The sequence below is a fragment of the Chinchilla lanigera genome, unplaced genomic scaffold (assembly GCF_000276665.1).
Source record: "Chinchilla lanigera isolate Chin_1 unplaced genomic scaffold, ChiLan1.0 scaffold00044, whole genome shotgun sequence".
NCBI lineage: Eukaryota > Metazoa > Chordata > Mammalia > Rodentia > Chinchillidae > Chinchilla > Chinchilla lanigera.
Window position 1 is genome coordinate 10,344,501 of NW_004955445.1, and position 17,417 is coordinate 10,361,917.

General features: G+C 53.0%; 1 protein-coding gene across 15 annotated transcripts in view; it reads left to right on the forward strand.

The window, feature by feature from the left end:
• Window positions 1–16,871, forward strand: part of Zmynd8 (zinc finger, MYND-type containing 8) — a 135,341-nt gene extending 118,470 nt beyond the window's left edge. For 10 of the 15 annotated variants that reach the window (XM_005392351.2, XM_005392347.2, XM_005392356.2 and 7 more), the window contains 7 exons: window positions 1,476–1,556; window positions 3,256–3,334; window positions 5,184–5,423; window positions 7,167–7,327; window positions 8,652–8,718; window positions 13,681–13,764; window positions 15,256–16,871. In XM_005392351.2, the coding sequence (XP_005392408.1) occupies window positions 1,476–1,556; window positions 3,256–3,334; window positions 5,184–5,423; window positions 7,167–7,327; window positions 8,652–8,718; window positions 13,681–13,764; window positions 15,256–15,395 (852 nt within the window). In that variant the 3' untranslated portion in view covers window positions 15,396–16,871. The remainder of the gene's footprint in view (window positions 1–1,475; window positions 1,557–3,255; window positions 3,335–5,183; window positions 5,424–7,166; window positions 7,328–8,651; window positions 8,719–13,680; window positions 13,765–15,255) is intronic. The other 5 variants (XM_013518311.1, XM_005392353.2, XM_005392357.2 and 2 more) reach the window with 1 other exon arrangement.
• The last annotated feature ends 546 nt before the right edge of the window (window positions 16,872–17,417 follow it).

Sequence of the window (17,417 nt, forward strand, 5' to 3'; positions counted from 1 at the left end):
AGTGTGATGAACAGAGGAGTATTTACCTCTGCAGCAGGTATGCAACCAGCCGGTCTCTGCTGCGTAGTTTTCTCACGTAATCCTTGTGCGCAGCCTGCACAGGGGCACTGCGGTTATCTTTGGTTTTTCCGCGGGGAAACAGGCCCAGAGAATACAGCTGGTCGGAAGTCATGATGGGGAGCAAGGCTCCAGGTGCGAGGGTGCGCTCTGTCCTGCCCGCCGCGGAAGCAGGAAGCGTGGGAGAGACTGGCAGCAGGTGGGGCAGGCCTGAGACGCTGTCTGCGCCCCCGCCCCGCTTCTCGGCGGCCCGGTGGGAGGGAGGGGAGGAATTCATCCCACCAATATTTGCCAGTCAAATATCCGGCTGGCTGCCGCAGGGCACTTGGCTGGTTTCAGAAACCTGCTGATGCCTTCAGGGCTCTGATGGTTAAAGAAAGGGTAGGAAATGAGCTGGAAAGGCTGTGGCCGGAGGAAAGGCATCAGAATGACAAAGCAGCAGCATCCCCACGGTGGACTGAAAGGAGTGAAGTACTCACCTGCGGGGGCGGCCGGGGGAAGCCTCAGGGCTGGTCGCCGAGTCCTGCAAGTTGCAAGAACCCAGTCATACACGGTGTCCACAGTAGGAAAATCCAGAGAGACAGAAAGCAAATTCGCGGTTGTCAGGGAGACGAGGGGAGATGTGGGGATAGTGGCTAAAAGGGAAAGAGTTCTTTTTGGTAAAAGCTCTAGAATTGTGATGATAGATACATAGCCAAATGTATTAAAAACCATGGGAAAAAGCATTTTTTCTTTTTCTTTCTTTTTTTTTTTCCCCCGTTTCTGGATGCCATGAGTTGTGTATTCTTAATCCTCAGGACCTGTGCATGCTAAGCATGTGCTGTACCACTGGGCTACACCTCTGGCCCGTAGCTGTGCCCTTGAGTGGTGAATTGTGTGTTCTCTGAATTGCGGGTCTTTAAAATATACCCTCCCCTTTTTTTAAAGAATAAAGAATTAATAGCAGCAAAACAAAATAATCTTGCCTTCAAACCTAATGCATTGGCCAAATAAAACATACCCAGGGGCCGAGTGGCCTTTGCAGTTGCGGCTGTGGCGGGGACACCAGTGCTGCAGTTGTGTCGACCTCCGGAATAGGAGCCCGGAAGTTGTGGGTGATTCTCACCTTGCCCGGTAGCAAGCTTTCTCCGCCTCATTGCCGGGATGCTCTGGTCGCCAGGCTGAGGTCATCCTTGGCTGTGGGGTATCTTGGGCCCTGCAGGGCACCTGGCAGCATCCCTCGCTTCCTCCCACCGGCTCCCAGCCGCAGCCTGTCCTCCGCTCCGTCCCTTGTCACGACATCCAAAGACGCCCAGTGTCTTGGAAAGGACACTGGCTCCCGGACTTGAGCTGCTTTATTCACACGGGCGTTAGATTTGTGTCACCTAGAAAAGCCACGGAGAGCGATCATCCGAATTGTTTCTGTTTTTATCTTTCAGATGATGGATGCGATAAAAGGAACGATGACAGAAATATATAACGATCTTTCCAAAAACACTACTGGAAGCACAATCGCGGAGGTCAGAGCTGACACGTGAATTCTTTATTTGCTAAGGGTGTTGTTTACAGGTCACTCTGAAGGTGGCACACAAAGAAGCTGCCTGAAAACCCCGCAGGGGTCCCTGTGCGGGTTCCCAGCTGCTCTGCCGGCAGTGGGTGGAGCTGGGCCACTTTTCCTTTGGCCAGATCCGGGCTGTGGACACTGCCCTGCCCTGTGCAATCCGTTCATTTCTGATTGAACAGCCAGAACCAAAGCCTGAGTTAACCCACTGAGGGTGGAAGTGGGTTGGAGATATATATGTAGATATTTCTTTTTACTAGTGTGACCTTCTTTACAGTTATACTGGGGATAAGAATAGGTGTGTGCTTGAAAGTATGTATGGGTCCAGTGCCAGGCGTGTTGGCACCTTCCTGCAATCCCAGCACTTGGGAGGCTGAGGCAGGAGGATCAGCCTGGGCCTACATAGCGAGACCCTGTCTCAAAAAAGAAAACAACACAGAAAGCAAGTATGAGTTCCATAATGCCATAATACCTCCCCTGGGTCTCTGATCCAGATGCACGCCAGAATTTTTCGGGTTTTAGAGGGGTCACACGAAGCCCCAGAATTAGACACAACGCTTCTGTAGTGAAATGTGATCGTGCACACTGTTTGGGAGGAATCAGTTTTCCCCTTGCTCAGCACGATGGACGTTTGCCCCACGCAGCCCTCTGCCCTGGGCATCCTGAGGCTGCAGCATGTTCACCACCGCTGCTGGCCTCCACCCACTAAGTGCCAGTGGCACTCGCCAGTTGTGACAGCTAGCACTGACTGCAGACACTGTCATCGTCATGGGTGACACGATGCCTGACTGGAGAACCACTGATAAACACGGAAATGGCTTCATCGCTTTAGCTCAGGTTTACTTTTTTCTCTCCAAGTCACTTTAGTCCTAAATTCATCCATCTCTGAAGAGATACTTCGGTCTTCAGCTGTTGGGCTTTTGGAATTGTGTGTCGGTGCGTGAGTCTGGACCCACCTAGGCGCTGATAGGTGATAGGTTACAGCTACCTGAGTTGTCAGGGTTTTTTTGTTTTGGGTTTTTTTTAAGTTCAAAACTTTCATCAGTTTTTTTACTTTTTAGTTACATGAAAATATGGTCCTTATCTTCACTTCATGTGGCTTTTTCTGATGCCATATTTTTTGGAAAAGGAGGCCAGCCTCTGTTGCTTGGGGTTCAGTTCACCCTTGTGCCCCGTCTGGATTGGCGCTGTGGGACACCAGCACCAAGCTAGCTGCCTGCATCCTGGGTTGGCCTCCTGGGACCCCTTGCCCGTAGCTGCTGCTGGCCCTTTGAGACTTGTTTTGGTTACTTTTCTCTCGTTGCTGGGACAAAATACCTGACGTCCAAAATTAAGGAAGGAAAGGTTTATTTCACTTACAGTTCGTGGAGGTTTCAGTCCGTACCTGGCAGATTATAAGGCAGAGTGGCACATGGCAGAGTGCTACAGCTGATGGCGGCAGAACGCAGCAAAAGCAAAAAGCACACACCAGGGCAGAATGGGGGAGGAATGGCCTCAAGCACTCTTTTCCTCTCCCTTACATATGCAAACTATCCACCCCAGGGCGGGTGCAGCTCTCACACCCATAATCAAACTCTTAAAGCCTGCCTCATGGCCCCATGAGGCTTTGGGGGGACACACAGACATAAACCATAACAAGACTCTTCTCTCTGTTGCAGATCCGCAGGCTGAGGATTGAGATTGAGAAGCTGCAGTGGCTGCACCAGCAGGAGCTGTCCGAGATGAAACACAACTTGGGTGAGGCCCGGCCTGAGGTCTGGACTGCCCGGGGCTTGAGTGTGACCCTCTTGCCTTCCTGGAGGGAAATCTAGGCTCAGGAGTTGTGCACCTGAACATAGGACCTTGGAGCCAGGTGTAAAAGGGGTGTTGGGGACCCCTGCTTTCTTCTCTCAAGATAGAAATGATTCCTCATTTATGATGGTTCGGCTTTAAATTCCTTGACTTTCTGATGGGGCAAAATCAGCACACATCTGGTTTTGTGATTTCGTCTCTCCTGAGCTACTGGTGTGCAGTCTGATCTCCTCTGTGATGCTGGGCACGGCAGCAGCTGCAGCTCCCAGTCAGCCCAAGATCCTGAGGGAAGGAGCTGGGGCCCTGTGAACGATGTGCTGCTGAGCTAGGATGTACGCTAGGTCGGAGTACCCACTTACTGTCAGTGTATGATGCTTTATCAGGACGTGACCCCGTTACAAGTGGAGGAGCGTCTAAATCAACAACAATAAGTTAATGACAGTAGTAACACTGACTTAATGAGCTGTAACTGTGGCAGAGATTTACTATTTTATTTCTTACCTATGTTGTCATGGTAAGGAGTTCTGCTAAAATCCCTAGTTCTCAAGTGAAGAAAATGAGGCACAGATGTATTAAAGGAAGTTGTTCCGAGTCACCCAGCCGTGATTCAAGTCTGGGACTTTCCCCTGTTCATCAATGAATGTAGTTTTTTTTTGTTGTTGTTATTTTGGGATGGTATTGCTGTGGCATTCAGGCTGGCCTCAAACTCACTAGCTAGTCCAGGTTGCCCTCAAACTAGAAGCAATCCTCCTGCCTCAGCTTCCTGAGTGTTGGGATTACGGGCATGCACCATCATGTCGGTGTTTTTACAAATACTCAGATGTGTATTGTGTACCTTACAATGTGGAGAAAGATAGTTTGTTGGTTCTATCATTCCATGTGGCCATTAGTAAAGGCTTTCCAAAAGCAGCAGTAGTTCCTCCAGAGCCTTTGCTAGCAGAGCCAAGCCCAGCTGTGGTCTGTGTGCATTCTTTTGTACTTATTGTAAGTTTCAGGAGAGTGTTTAAAGAATTGAGGGCTGGGCCTGGTGGCTCACACTTGGAATCTCAGCACTCGGGAGGCTGAGGCAGGAGGATCATTGCAAGTTTGAGACCAGCCTGGGCTACAAAATGAGCTCAAGGCCAGCCTGAACTGGATAGCGAGACCGTCTCAAAAAGATGAAAGAAAAAAGAAAGAAAATTGAGGAACCATTTATTTTTATTTTGGCCTGTAGGCCACTCGCAAATGATTTGCACATGGACTCAACTGTTTGAAGTAAAGTTGTTGAAAAATCTCGGTAAGCTGAGCAGCTTAATATTAGCCTGTTAGCATAAAGATCAACCACAGTGTCCTGGCTGATTGATTGGATCCAGTGCCTCAGGATCCACCTGCAAGAAAGTGTCTGTGAGGTGAGCTTAGCGCTGCCCTCAGTAGCTGAATGTCTGTTTCCTCATCTGTCAAGCGGTAGAAGGACAGTACTTAGCCTGAAGGATTGTTACGCAGATGACATGAGTTAACATTTATACAGTGTTCAGAGCTGCGCCTGCATATAGTAGATGTCATGTAAGTGTTTATTGATGGGGAAAAGCCTCACACTGATGATAAAATTCCCATAGTGGACCTTGGGGTTGCGACTCACTGTGGGGGTCCTATTGTCTTCATGCTCAGAGCGGCTGGTGATAGCCAGCGGCCACAGCCAGTGGGGGGCGCTTTGAGTCAGAGTGTGTGCAAGCGTCGGAGAATCTGGGGATCTGCTGTCCTTGCACACGGGCGCAGGAGTTGGTGACGCAGCCAGTGTCCTCTCCTCCTCTGCCAGAGCTGACCATGGCTGAGATGCGGCAGAGCCTGGAACAGGAGCGGGACCGGCTCATTGCCGAGGTGAAGAAGCAGCTGGAACTTGAGAAGCAGCAGGCGGTGGACGAGACCAAGAAGAAGCAGTGGTGTGCAAACTGCAAGAAGGAGGCCATCTTCTACTGCTGCTGGAACACCAGCTACTGTGACTACCCCTGCCAGCAGGCCCACTGGCCCGAGCACATGAAGTCCTGCACCCAGTCAGGTAACTGGGGCGCTTTTCTGCACCGGTGGAGGCCCAGTGTCACCCTCCTGTGGGCCACAGGGGCCTTGGTTGGGTTGATACCCGGAGGGTGGCTGGCCAGCCCTTGTCACTCTTCTTACAAACCACTTGTGCACAAGAGAGGGACATGCAGCCGTGTAGCCGGTTGTTTCTGACCTGTCTCCTTTGCAGAGTCCTTAATCTCTTGGGCCAGGGATGCCCCAAATCTGCAGTGTAGCCTCTGCATAGAATGATCCTGCTGAGAGTCCGTAGTACTGATGTTGAGAACCTCTGCTGTTTTGGGAGTAATGGAGCCAGGGCTTTAAATAATGTGGATTACAATTTTGAGGAAAAGATGTTGGTTTGGAACGAAGCTGTCATTGAGGATGCTCGAGGGTATTTGCAGTTGGCCTTTCTAATGCAGAGCGGGCGAGCTGCAAGCCTGGCGCCTCCAGCAGGAGACGCTCCCTGGTCGGGACTGAACTGTAATACTGACAAGTTAATCTTTACAACTAGGGCTTGGGCTGGGGATTTAGCTCAGTGGCACAGTGCCTGCCTAGCAAATGCGAGGTCGTGAGTTCGGTTCCTGGAACCGGAAACCCCCCCCAGGGGCCCCCCCCCTGCCCCGCCAAAAAATATATATATACAACTAGGGCTCATTTCTGACAAAACGTCCTAGCTTTCTGTAGGTAGAATGAAAAGTCTTGGCCTGGAAGTGGAGCTCTTCTTGGTGTAGCACTTGTCTAGCTTTCATAGGCCCTGGTTTCAATCCCCAGCACAGCCAAAAAGTAAACAGCTGAAAGTCTGCATCTTAAATAATTTATTAAAAGTATTTATAGGGCTGGGGATACAGCTCAGCGACACAAGCACCTGCCTGCCAAGTGCAATGTGCAGAGTTCGATTCCTGGTACCAAAAAAAAAAGTATTTATGAATAACACAAGGTAGTATGTGGCGAATCTGTAAACGTGCCGTGTGATTTACATTTGAGGGCCTCCAGTGTAGGAACCGGCACACTTCTCGTGTGAGGGGCCACAGTGAATACCTGAGGGGTTAGGGACCTCAGGGTCCCTGTCAGCCCCTTACCTTCACTCTGCCAGCCTGAAGGCAGCCTCAGGTACAAAAGTGGATGGAAGGGCTCCGTACCAACAAAACTTTATTTACAAAACCGGGGGGCCTTATGTCTCCTTCTGTGGAGTGCAGTCCCCTGGTGCCTCCCCTAACTCCTGTGGCAGCTGGCAAACTTGTGCTGTCATCGCGAGATGTTCAAGCCGTCCCTCAGCTTCCTTTTCTTTGTTGCCTGACATCTGTTGTCCGTAAATTACTCTTGGGTGCCCACACTGTTCATCCAAGTTCCTACCATGTCCAGAAGCTCCATGCCTCCCTCTGACACGCTGCTTTTCTCAGGGTGTCCTTGCCCTGGGTCACACAACAATGGGTCGACAAGGTGGAGACAGATCTAAGCCTAGAGGCTGTGACAGAGGGCGTCTTCCCTTGGAAGCCACAGGCTGACTCGTGTGGATGGTTCCCAGAATGATTGGAATCTTGAATTGCTAAGTAGTAGAATGTGGAACCCAGCTTCCGGAAGCATCGGGAGTCTGGCCACGGTGGCTTGGATCAGGTGGGGTGGGCTTGCTTCACGGAGCTTGCTTGGGTTATGTTGGTGTTGAGCCACGGGGCCACTGGGTGAGGCCCGAAACCATGACACTGGCTTCCATGCGGCTTCTTTCTTTCCGCTTTGTCCCCAGCTACTGCCCCTCAGCAGGAAGCAGATGCCGAGGTAAATGCGGAAACAGTAAACAAGCCTTCTCAGGGGAGCTCCTCCAGCGCCCCGGCAGCCCCTGCGGACACGGCCAGCGCCACCAAAGAGAAGGAGCCATCAACTGAGAAAAGCAAGGACAGTGGCTCGGTGAGTTTAGAGAGCCCTCCTGGTCCTCGTCTCGGTCCGGGAAGCTTATATTTGTAATCCCATGGAAAAGTTACTGGAATTCTAGTGAGTTAATTCCAATCTACCACTTCCAGTGCAGCCCATGGCCAGAATAAAGACTCTAAGGCATATTTGTAGTTGTGGGGAGCCAAGGGGTCCTAAGTCCAGCTAGGGTGATGGCTACCCTGGACAAAGGCCTCGACCCAGGACCGAATCTGGGTTTTACGAATCCGTGAAGAAGGGAGTGGCTTGAGGATGAGTGACTATGAGTATGGCGGGAAGTAGGTGAGTGCTGTGAGCTGGGCTAGGTAGGAGGCCTGCAATCACCTCTGCAATATGCAGAGAAGGATCTGCAGAAAGAGTAATGTGCATGACACAACTGAGGTAGTATCTGATGGTTTGGGTTCTGGCTTCAGCTCTGGTGTGTGGTCTTTGAAGCCCCAGGAAGTCATAGACAGCTACAGTGGAGCATTGGCTCAACATCCTGCCTCTTCAGGGCTCACACAAGGGAACAGTGGGGGTCTGGGGGAAACACTCCTGCTGTCTTCAAAGACTATTATCAGCACTTGGGCTAGACCGATATGCATTGCTTAAAGCCAGTTGAAGGGATCAGGAAAAGTCCCAGCCAGTTCTGTACATATCAATACATGGAAACAGGGTCAGGCTCAGCCAAAATGGAGACGATCGCTCCTCTTTCAAGAAGAGGCGGCTAGGTGGTCCTCCACAGGGGCCACCACCTGCAGCTGTTGAGGACTCAAAAGGTGGCTCATTTGACCAAGGATCTGGTTTTTGAGTTTTATTTAATTTTATTTAATTTAGATTTAAATTGCTAATCGCTGCCAGATTGGATCATGAAGGTGGCACCTGCTCATTTTCCAGCAAGCGGTGTATGTGACATTAATTTTATGCAAGGACTAGTCACGGGGCACACTGATCAGTTTTTACCTCTCAGTAAAAGCACTGTGGTTTCACTGGTACTGTTCCTTCGTAAAAGGCTAACGGGTAACAAAAGAGAATTGATAGAATTCTTGATATAGCAAAAATCTGGAGGTGGTGAGGGTACTGGGTGAAGTTTAGGAAACAGAATGTTCTAAGCAGGTCATGGTGGCACATGCCTGTAATCCCACCTGTAATCCCAGTACTGGGGAGGCTGAGGGAGGAGGATCGTTTTAAGTTCGAGACCAGCCTGGGCTACAAAGCGAGCTCAAGGCCAGCCTGAACTGCATAACAAAACCCTGTCTCAAAAAAACAAAAAAAAAAACCAAAAAACAAAAAAACTAAATCCATTTTTGTTTTGTGTTTCTAGACCCTAGACCTTTCAGGCTCCAGAGAGACGCCCTCCTCCATTCTCTTAGGCTCCAACCAAGGCTCTGGTATGTTGCCCCCTGGTGGGCGGATCATGCTTTACAGTGGGGTGGGTGTGGAGCCATTTTGTCAGGGAGAAGGGTTTATGGCAGTGGTTTAAGGAGGATGGGGTGCCTTGCGGGGGGCCTGTGGGGGTGAGGGTGTGTCCGGGCAAGGCAGTTTTCCAGCACCTCTCCACACTGGTCAGACTTGCCCATGTTTGTTTGGCTTATTGGGGAATCCATGTAAAGCAATTTGCACACAAGGTTCTGCTCTCAGGAGAACGATGAGATAAGGAGCTGTGGGAAGCTCCTGAGGTCCCAGTGGTGTTGGGTGCGTGAGGGCACCTGAGCCCCAGAGAGGTAAAGACTGTGTGTGGAAGGGCTGTGTTTGTGGACAGGCCTTTCCTCTGGGGGATACCTGGGCCGGTTGAGGGAATTTTCTGGAATCTTCTCTGGGGTTGGAACAGTCTTCTCTTCTAGCCCAGGAAGTCCTTTTCCTACATCCTCCTAAACCAGTTTGGTCATTGCAGCAGAGTTCAGAAACGTGCCTTCCTCGCTGAGGAGCGTTCTTGGGATTCTCTCTTGCCTCTCATCTCAGCTCCAAGATCCTTTTGCCTGGTGATAGATTCTCAGTGGCTGAACACCCAGAATTTAATTTCACTTTTGCAAGTTGAGTGTGTAGAGGAGGAAGCAGGGTGCGCTGAGAGGATGGCTAGCGATGCTTCCCAAGGGGGCAGGACCTGGCTGGGCGTGGGCTTGGACGGCAGAGATACGACAGAGTGGCCGGAGCTGACTTGGAGGACATGAACTTGGCACTGAATACGATTCAAGTACAGTGTTTACGAAACAGCAGATTCCCCTGGGTGTGGCACTGCCTCTAATCCCAGCTGCTTAGGATGTGGAGGCAGGGAAATTGCAAGTGGGAGCCTAGCCGGGGCAGCTTACTGAGACCTTGCCTCAAAATAAAGAATAAAAGGGATGGGACAGAGCGCTGTGCTCAAGCGCTGCGTTTGATCCTCAGTTTTGTGAGACAAGAAAGAGGAGGCCACTGCGCTCTCTTCAGTCCCGGGGCCCAGGCGCAGTGTGGCGCTAAGCTGTGCTTGTCTCTCTCACTGAGAGCACACTTTGGATTCCAGCAGCCTGGTGGTGCTACCTTTTGGGTTTTTATTATGTTAATTTGAAGAGCTGCCTTCTACTTGTTCCAAGTCTAACTGATTTTTGTACCTTTGGTGGTGATAAAAGTCTCTTAAAATTTAAGTTCAAAAATAAGTTATAAAACATGAACTAAGAAATGTAGAGGAGGATCGTGGACACATGCAAATTTCGAAGGTGGTGCAGGAGAGGCCTGAGTCGGGAAATACGGTTTCAGACGCTGGATTCTGGAGTAGTGAGGTAGTTCGAGTGACGTGGCGTTGGGGGGTGTTAGTAAAGCCACTTCTGCGGGGACTGTTGGGAGGAGACTGTCCGGGTCCGGTCCGTCTCTGAGATGAGTGAGGTATTAGCCAGACCAGGGGCTGGCACATTTTTTGTAAAGGGCCGTGTAGCGTGTTAAGCACTGCAGGCTGCATGGTGTCTGACCAGATGCATGGTTTTGGACAGCAGATGTAATAAGGAAGCCAGTGTCGGCTGTGTGACCGTGAATCTCCGTGTACAGGAGTGGGTTGTTGGTTGCCTGGGCTGCGGCCCCTGGCATCGAGGAACAAGCATGGAGGGGAAGGTTCAGCGTGGAGTGGGGAGGGGAGAGGCCTTGCAGATGGTGGTGACTCTGGCGGGAAGCGGGTGGAAGGGGCCTGAATAAGGCAGGAAACGCCCATCCATCCCCTTGGAGTGTCAGAGGCGGACAGAAGGGCGCCTCCTGGGTCTTCCAGAAGGGGAAGCAGCACAGACACTCGTCACATTGACACCTGACCCATGTGACGGGGGTTACTGCTTCCCTGACACAGAGTGACACAGAGGAGGGACTGAGGCCCAGTGGAGTGACTTGGTACCCAGGTAGTTCAGGGGGTGACCATGGGGACCAGGACCTCCGCGCAGACCTGGACACCACCACCGGGCGAGGAGATTCAGGGACTCATGGCTTCCATGCTGTCAGAAGCGGCTGCCTAATGGCACATCCATATGGCTCAGTTCCCAGGGCAGTGATCTCTGGGGTTTCCCACCCGGCTCCGTGGACCCTGCTCTTCCTCTTAGTCCTCCCCTCTAAACCTTCCGTGGCCTGAGCTTCCGGTGCAGCCTCACTGACAGGGCCCAGCTCACCTGCTCCGGCCCGGGGCTTTGCTGGATGTCACCTGAGAGCACAGACTTCTTCATCACTGACCCTCAGGGCAGAGATCTTCATCCACCCCCAGCTCACCAAGTTCCTTTCAGAGCCTAGGACTCCAGCTTCCACAGCGACACCCCATGCCGTCTGCTACACCCCAGCCCCTGCCTCTGTCGCCCCTGTGAGGCCAGCCCTGCCCAGGCTCCCACACCTGGCTGCCGCCACCTCCCTGGCCATCGTTGCAGCCGGAGTCCTCATTCTTGACCGTCTCCTTCCTGGGACGTTGAACCATCTCGCGCCTCCACTTCCTTCCTGGGCACCCCACCTCCTTGGGAGCATCCTTAGACCTGCATTGGCCGCCAGTGGCTGCTGAGCCCTCGAGTGGCAGCTCACGTGACTGAGGAGTGGAACTGAGATTTCATTCTGCTTACTATAAATAGCAGCTCGGGGCTAATGGCTGCCACAGCGGGCAGCACAAGCTGAAACCTGTCATCTCCTCCCTCAGCCCTTTAGCCGTCTCCTCGCATTCCTTCCACCTCCCCTGCCCCTCACCGCTCCTCGCTCAGCCCTCCGGCTTCTGTCCCAGCACCCGCCATATGCTGACACTTGCCACCTGACCCCCAAGCCATTGCCAGGCAAGGATACATTAAGGTCTGTGTTCTTTTAAAACCCTGTGTCCAAACAAGAGCAGGATGCCAGGTGTGGTAGCGCATACCTATAATCCCAGCACTTGGAAGCCTGAGGCAGGAAGATCGCTGCAAGTTCAAGGCCAGCCTGAGCTACAGAGGGAGAACCTGTCTCAAAAACAAAAACAAAACCCACAGAAAAGCAGGTGGCTGAGAATCTTGGGATTTCCATGCTGGAAAGGGCTGTTCCCCAGGTCTGAGGCAAAGATTGAGGTGGGTGCAGTACTGCAGTGAAGGAGGTGAACCCCACCCCTGGACCCACAGCGAGGCTGGGCGCGGCGCATCCACACGGCTCATCTGGGAGAGTGCTTTTCTGGCATGCACGAGGCCCTTAGTTCCATCCCCACAAAAAACAGAACCCAAAGCAGCTGGGCCTGCTGGCCCACACCCGTCATCCCAGCTCTGTGGACTCTGGGAGGCTGAAGCAGGAGGACTGCAAGTTGAAGCTTAGACTGGGCAACTTAGGGACTTCGTAAGATGCTACCTCAAGATAAAAAGGCCTGGGATATAGCTCAGTTTGAAGGCTCCGTGCTCAATCCCTAGGGTTGGAACACACATATATGTGTGTGCGCGCGCGCACACGCACACATGCACACAATTTCAGTCAGCGCTGTGTAGGCATCCGCATGTGTGAGCAGAGGGAGGAACACCAGAGAGAGCCTCAGGCCTGCCCGGAAGCGCAGTCCTCTGCCGTTTCTGTGCTTTTTCACCAAGGCCCTTCGTGATGAAGGTCGAGGCACAGCCAAAAGACACACTGCTCTGCACACAGCCAGCAGTGTTGCCGCCACTGGCTTCTCATGGATGGTGTCGGGGACATGGCCTCGGACGTGGTGGAGAGGCCGGTGGGTGGCAGCCACGTGGGCTCTCCTAGCTGCTCCCCCGTACCTGGTGTCGGGCGGGGCCTGGGGAGCCCCTTAGGAGGAGTGGTGAGAAGGGCCCCCGGAGCCCCTCCCTCGGTGGGCCGGGCCTCTTCTGCAGCTTTCCTGTGAGATTCCACCCAAAGCAGCAGGTGCAGAGTCCAGAGAAGCATCGAGCACAGAAAACCTGTGTCCAGGCCCAAGCCCAGGCCCCCTGCTGCACCTAGCCCTTCCCTCCGTGTTTGTGGTGCCGTACCTCCATGGGCCTCTGTTTCCTGACTTTGTTTATAGCCTGTGGAGCCTGAAGAGCTGAGAGTGGAGGTCCCTTGCGACTGTTCTTCCCTCCCCGAGGGCAGGTCTCTTCCTTGCCCGAGGTTGTGGCTCGGGATAACTGTGGCCCAGGGCAGCCCCTGTCCCGAGGTTCTGTGCCAGTTCTGTGCCGCCCGGCCGGCCTCGCCTCTCTAGGTGGCCCCTCTGCTCCTTCCCTGCTGTGCATTCTCTCTGGGACTGCGGTGTCGTCTGCTGTGTCCTCTGAGTCCACCTGTCCTCTGAGTCCACCCTCGCTTGTGCCCTCGTGACCGACTGCCGCTCGTGTGGGCGTGGGTGTGCGCCTGCGCAGCCTGTGCTTCCCTGAGTTTCCTTACTGTATTCTCACTTTGCTTTTTTTTGCCCTTACCAAAATCTTCACTCCATCAGTGGTTTGTACGGAGATTCCTTTCACCTCACGGGGTTTCCGGATCTTTAGTTTCGGGTGTGACTTCGGGGGTCCCCCCGCTGTACCTTGTCCAGCCTCACGGTTTTGTCCTCACCCAGGCTGCAGAAGGTCACTCCTGCCCCTGTTTCCCTGGTCAGACTGGGCTTATTGGTAGAGCGAGTGCTTCCGGGATTTTTGCTTCTGAGGATTGCAAAACCCTGAGACTTCCTGGTTCCCTGAGCGCTGAATTGCTGTGTGTCCTCGTGTACCTCCCTTCCGCCCCGCCCTGCCGCGCCGTGTGCATTGCTCCTGCTCGTGGTTTGCTCCGCGCTGTTGCAGAGTTGTAGCCCCCCACGGGTGCGCTGAGTTGGAGCGTGGTGACTTAGGAAGGAGCCAGCTGGTTCTAGTGACAGCAGCGACACGCGAGCCCGTGGGGTTGTACGGAACCGCAGCTCTCTGACGGACTCTGAGGCTACTGTGCTATCTCTTCAGTTAGCAAAAGGTGTGACAAGCAACCTGCCTATGCCCCAACCACCACAGACCACCAGCCGCACCCCAACTACCCCGCCCAGAAGTGTAAGTATGAGCCTGTCTCACGGAAGCTGCCGGGAGAAGCCTTGTCTGTGTGTGTCTGTGTTTGCTGTGGGCGTGTCCTTTCCTGTCCTCTCGGTGCCGGGTCTTTGCTTTGCTCTGTTCCTTCCTAGCCCCCTTTGCCCATGGTACCCTGCTTTCGGATGCGCGCGCACATGGTTTTCTTGTGGGCATTAGCCTTACTCTCTCCACCCTTGGCCCTGAGAGCAGTTGGGTCCCTCGGGTCCCTCAAGCCCCTGTCCCCGCTTCACCTCGAAGGACTTGACGTGGCCTCCTGTCACACATTGGGGTTTCCTCGTGCTGTAGGGGTGACCAGGGCCATCACCCCCAGAGCTCTCAGAAGTAAAAGCATCGAGAGTAAGGGAAGCACCGAGGAAGAGGTGGCTTCAGGATCAGGACTCAGCCCTGTCCTCATCGGCCTCCCTTAATCTGCCCCACTTTGGCCACCGGTGCAGGAGGCTTGAGTTCTCCCCAGGAGGGTGGTCCCTGCTTGGAGAGCTTTCTTTGTGCTCCCCTTGCCTTCCCACGAAGGCCGTCGGCCAGGCAGCCGTCAGTGCAGTCCCCGTGGGTCATGGTCGGGTCCCATCCTCACCCACTCTGATTCTGTCTCTAAGCTTGACACTCACCTTCTTTTAATCAAATGTTCCACCTTGAGAAAATGAAAAGAAACAAGTCTGTCGCACTCGTAAGCGAGCGATCTAAGCCCCAGAGGGCTCTTGGTGGCGGCTGCTGGGTGGGCACTCACTCTTCCTGCGGAGCCAAAGACTTGGGTGCCGTAGCGAGGTGCTCTTCAGGACACCTTGTCTGGGTCTCCCTTTGCCTCCTGGCCTCTTCCTCAGCCACCCCTAGCTCTGCACTGTGTCCTCGAAGCCATCCTAGCTCTTACCTGGTCCGCATCCTTTGCTGACCCCTCTGTGCATCCCCCTCGGGAGCCACGGGCCTGTGCGCCAGTGGACTCAGCCATCTGGTCGACCCTCTTTCTCTTCTGCGGTCCTCTCCCTTGGGCGGGCACCTGTGGTTCAGCCCTGAGTCCTCTTTTCAAGTTACCCATAAGTTGTAAGAGGAACTTCATTAATGTAAGTAGACTGCATGCTGGATTTTGCTGCCTCTCTCCAGTGGCCAGGGTCAGAAGCTCAAGTGCATGGGGTTCCTGGTGTCGTTCAGTGACGTCATGCAGGTGCCCGGTTCCGGCTACAGCACAGGAAATGCCTCCCTTGGCAGCAGAGCACCTTTCTCACTAATCTGTCCTTCGAGCATGACGCCCTCCTCGTGTGCCAGCCAGTTCTTGTTAAACCCTCAAGCAGGAGCCGTCTCACCTTCGTACTGTGTAGACCCGCAGGAGCAGGGGAGTCGGTGGCTTTCTCTTAACCGTTGGTGCTGTGTGGAGTGGGGCGGGAAGGTGGCTTCCCGGCGAGGACGAGGCGTTAAGTGCCTCGGCGAGGGCAGGTGTGCTGACCATGTCCCTTTCCTCCCCAGACCATTCCCGGAGCAGCAAGTCCAGCGCCTGGAGCAGCAGCGAGGAGAAGCGCGGGTCAGGCCGCACCGAGCACAGCGGCGCGGCCAGTGCCAAGAGCCTCCTCCCCAAAGAGTCTCGGCTGGACACCTTCTGGGACTAGGGGCAGTTGGTGCCCCAGGCCACCCATGCCCCGGGGAAGCCACTCGGACCCCAGGAGAAGGGGACGGCAGAGCCAGAGCGGCCAGCGGAGACTTGAGAAATGGGAACGCAGCCTCGGCCGGCGCGCTCGGCACCGGGCACCCACACTACACGACGTCCGGCATCGCCTTGCTGAGACCGTTCGACCACTTGAGCCCTAAGCTTTAGGTGTAAATAATGTACAATTGTGGATGTCACTGAACCTAGAGTACCTTTCCTTTTTATATTTGTATTGACTTTAACTTATACAAAAAAAGAAGAAGAAAAACAAGCTAAAAAAAAACCCCAACAACAAAAAAGAATGTTTTGGTGTTGGGAAGAGGGATGCCCAGGGGTCCCCAGTGGTTGGGGCTGGGCCCAGGGATTGGTGTCACATACGGGACCTGGTCCTTGGATCTGCGGGGGAGCTGAGCTGGTGTCCCCCAGCAGCGTGGCAGAGTCAGGAGTCCGAACACTGACCACGCCAAGCCATCGGCCCCTCGCTGCCCTCTGTTACTATGTTGCAGACGGGGCCCTGCAGGCCAGAGGGATGCATAGAAGGACGCGTCCTTTTGTGGATTTAAATGATGACTCCTAAAAGGGAAAAACAACCACCTCGTTTACAGAAGCTACACAGAAACAAGCCCCGCTCAGCTAGATCGCAGAATGGGAGATGGTAGGAAAGTGTTAGGGTCATAAACTTGGCAACAAAGAAAAATCTGTTTTCTTTGCTTTATGGTTTCTTTAACCACGCCCACACACCCTTGATAGGCTTTCTCCTCGGAGGCAGGAAGGCCGAGGCAGAACACACGCAGGGTCATGTGCGTCTGGATGGAGCATGTAGGTATTATTTCCAGATGCAGTTCAACGTTTTTATGTAAGCATGAAGCAGAGGCAGTATGAGAGAAGGCAAGAGCCATGCTGTCTGTTACACTACGTATGCTGTAGTATCATTTTGTATGTTGTGTAAAACAAAAGGCATTGATCAGAAGCAAAAGGTGATGTATGTATATGAGAAAATTAATTGTATGATATCATTCCAGTACATTTTGTTGTACATTTCAGTCTCATTTACTTTCTCTTCATTGTTAATAAGAGGATGCGAACTGTACAGTTTCCAGCTAGTTACCCATATTAGAAAAGAAATAAGAAGAGCTACTAGAAGAAAACAAGAGAAAGAACATTTGTGAATTGCAGTTGTCAAAAAAGAAAAAAAAAATAGCCTAGCTGGCCTTATTTGTGAAGCATAATTGCTTTTAGCATATGGAAGTATTTTTTCACATTTTCTTTGTATAAAATTTGTATTAAACTTAAATATCTTTTTTGACGATTGTGTTTCTTTGTGACTGAGCCAGTGGACTCACACGGTATGGTCTTTTGGGTTCTCCTCTCCCGTCCTCCCCTCCCAGTTTTTTCAGGTTCTTCGCCTTTTTTTAATTAAACTGTTTTGGCAAAATGGCTTGGTCGTCCTCAAATTTACAGTTTTCCAAGTGGTTGGGATTGCTGTGTCTTAGATTCGCACAGCCAAGAGGAGGAGGGGGCCCGTGTGGTGGTGGCTTAGAGGCCATAATTCTACAACGAGGAGGGACCTTTGGTGGGGGGTGGAGGCAGAGCCTGAGCTGTCGGGGTGGCCCCGGGCGGCAGGGACCTGGGCACCGCCAGGCACGTCCTGTCCACGGCTCTGGGCCCGGCAGAATGGAGCAGTCCTGAAAGGCGAGGGTTCTGCCAGGCAAGCTGTGTCCTCTTTCTCTGGCCAGTGATTCCCCCGTAAAGATTTGCCCCCAACACTCTCCTGCCTGGGACCAAGGCTCAGGGTATATGAGACATTAGAATGCCTGACAGGTGCCTGTAACCCCAGCATTTGGGGGGCTGAGGCAGAAGGATCGGCATGAGTTCATGGCCAGCCTGGGCTAACATAGCAAGACCACTCTGACTCAAAAAAAAAAAAATGGGGATTTAGCTCAGTGGCACAGCGCCTGCCTGGCAAGCGCAAGGTCGTGAGTTC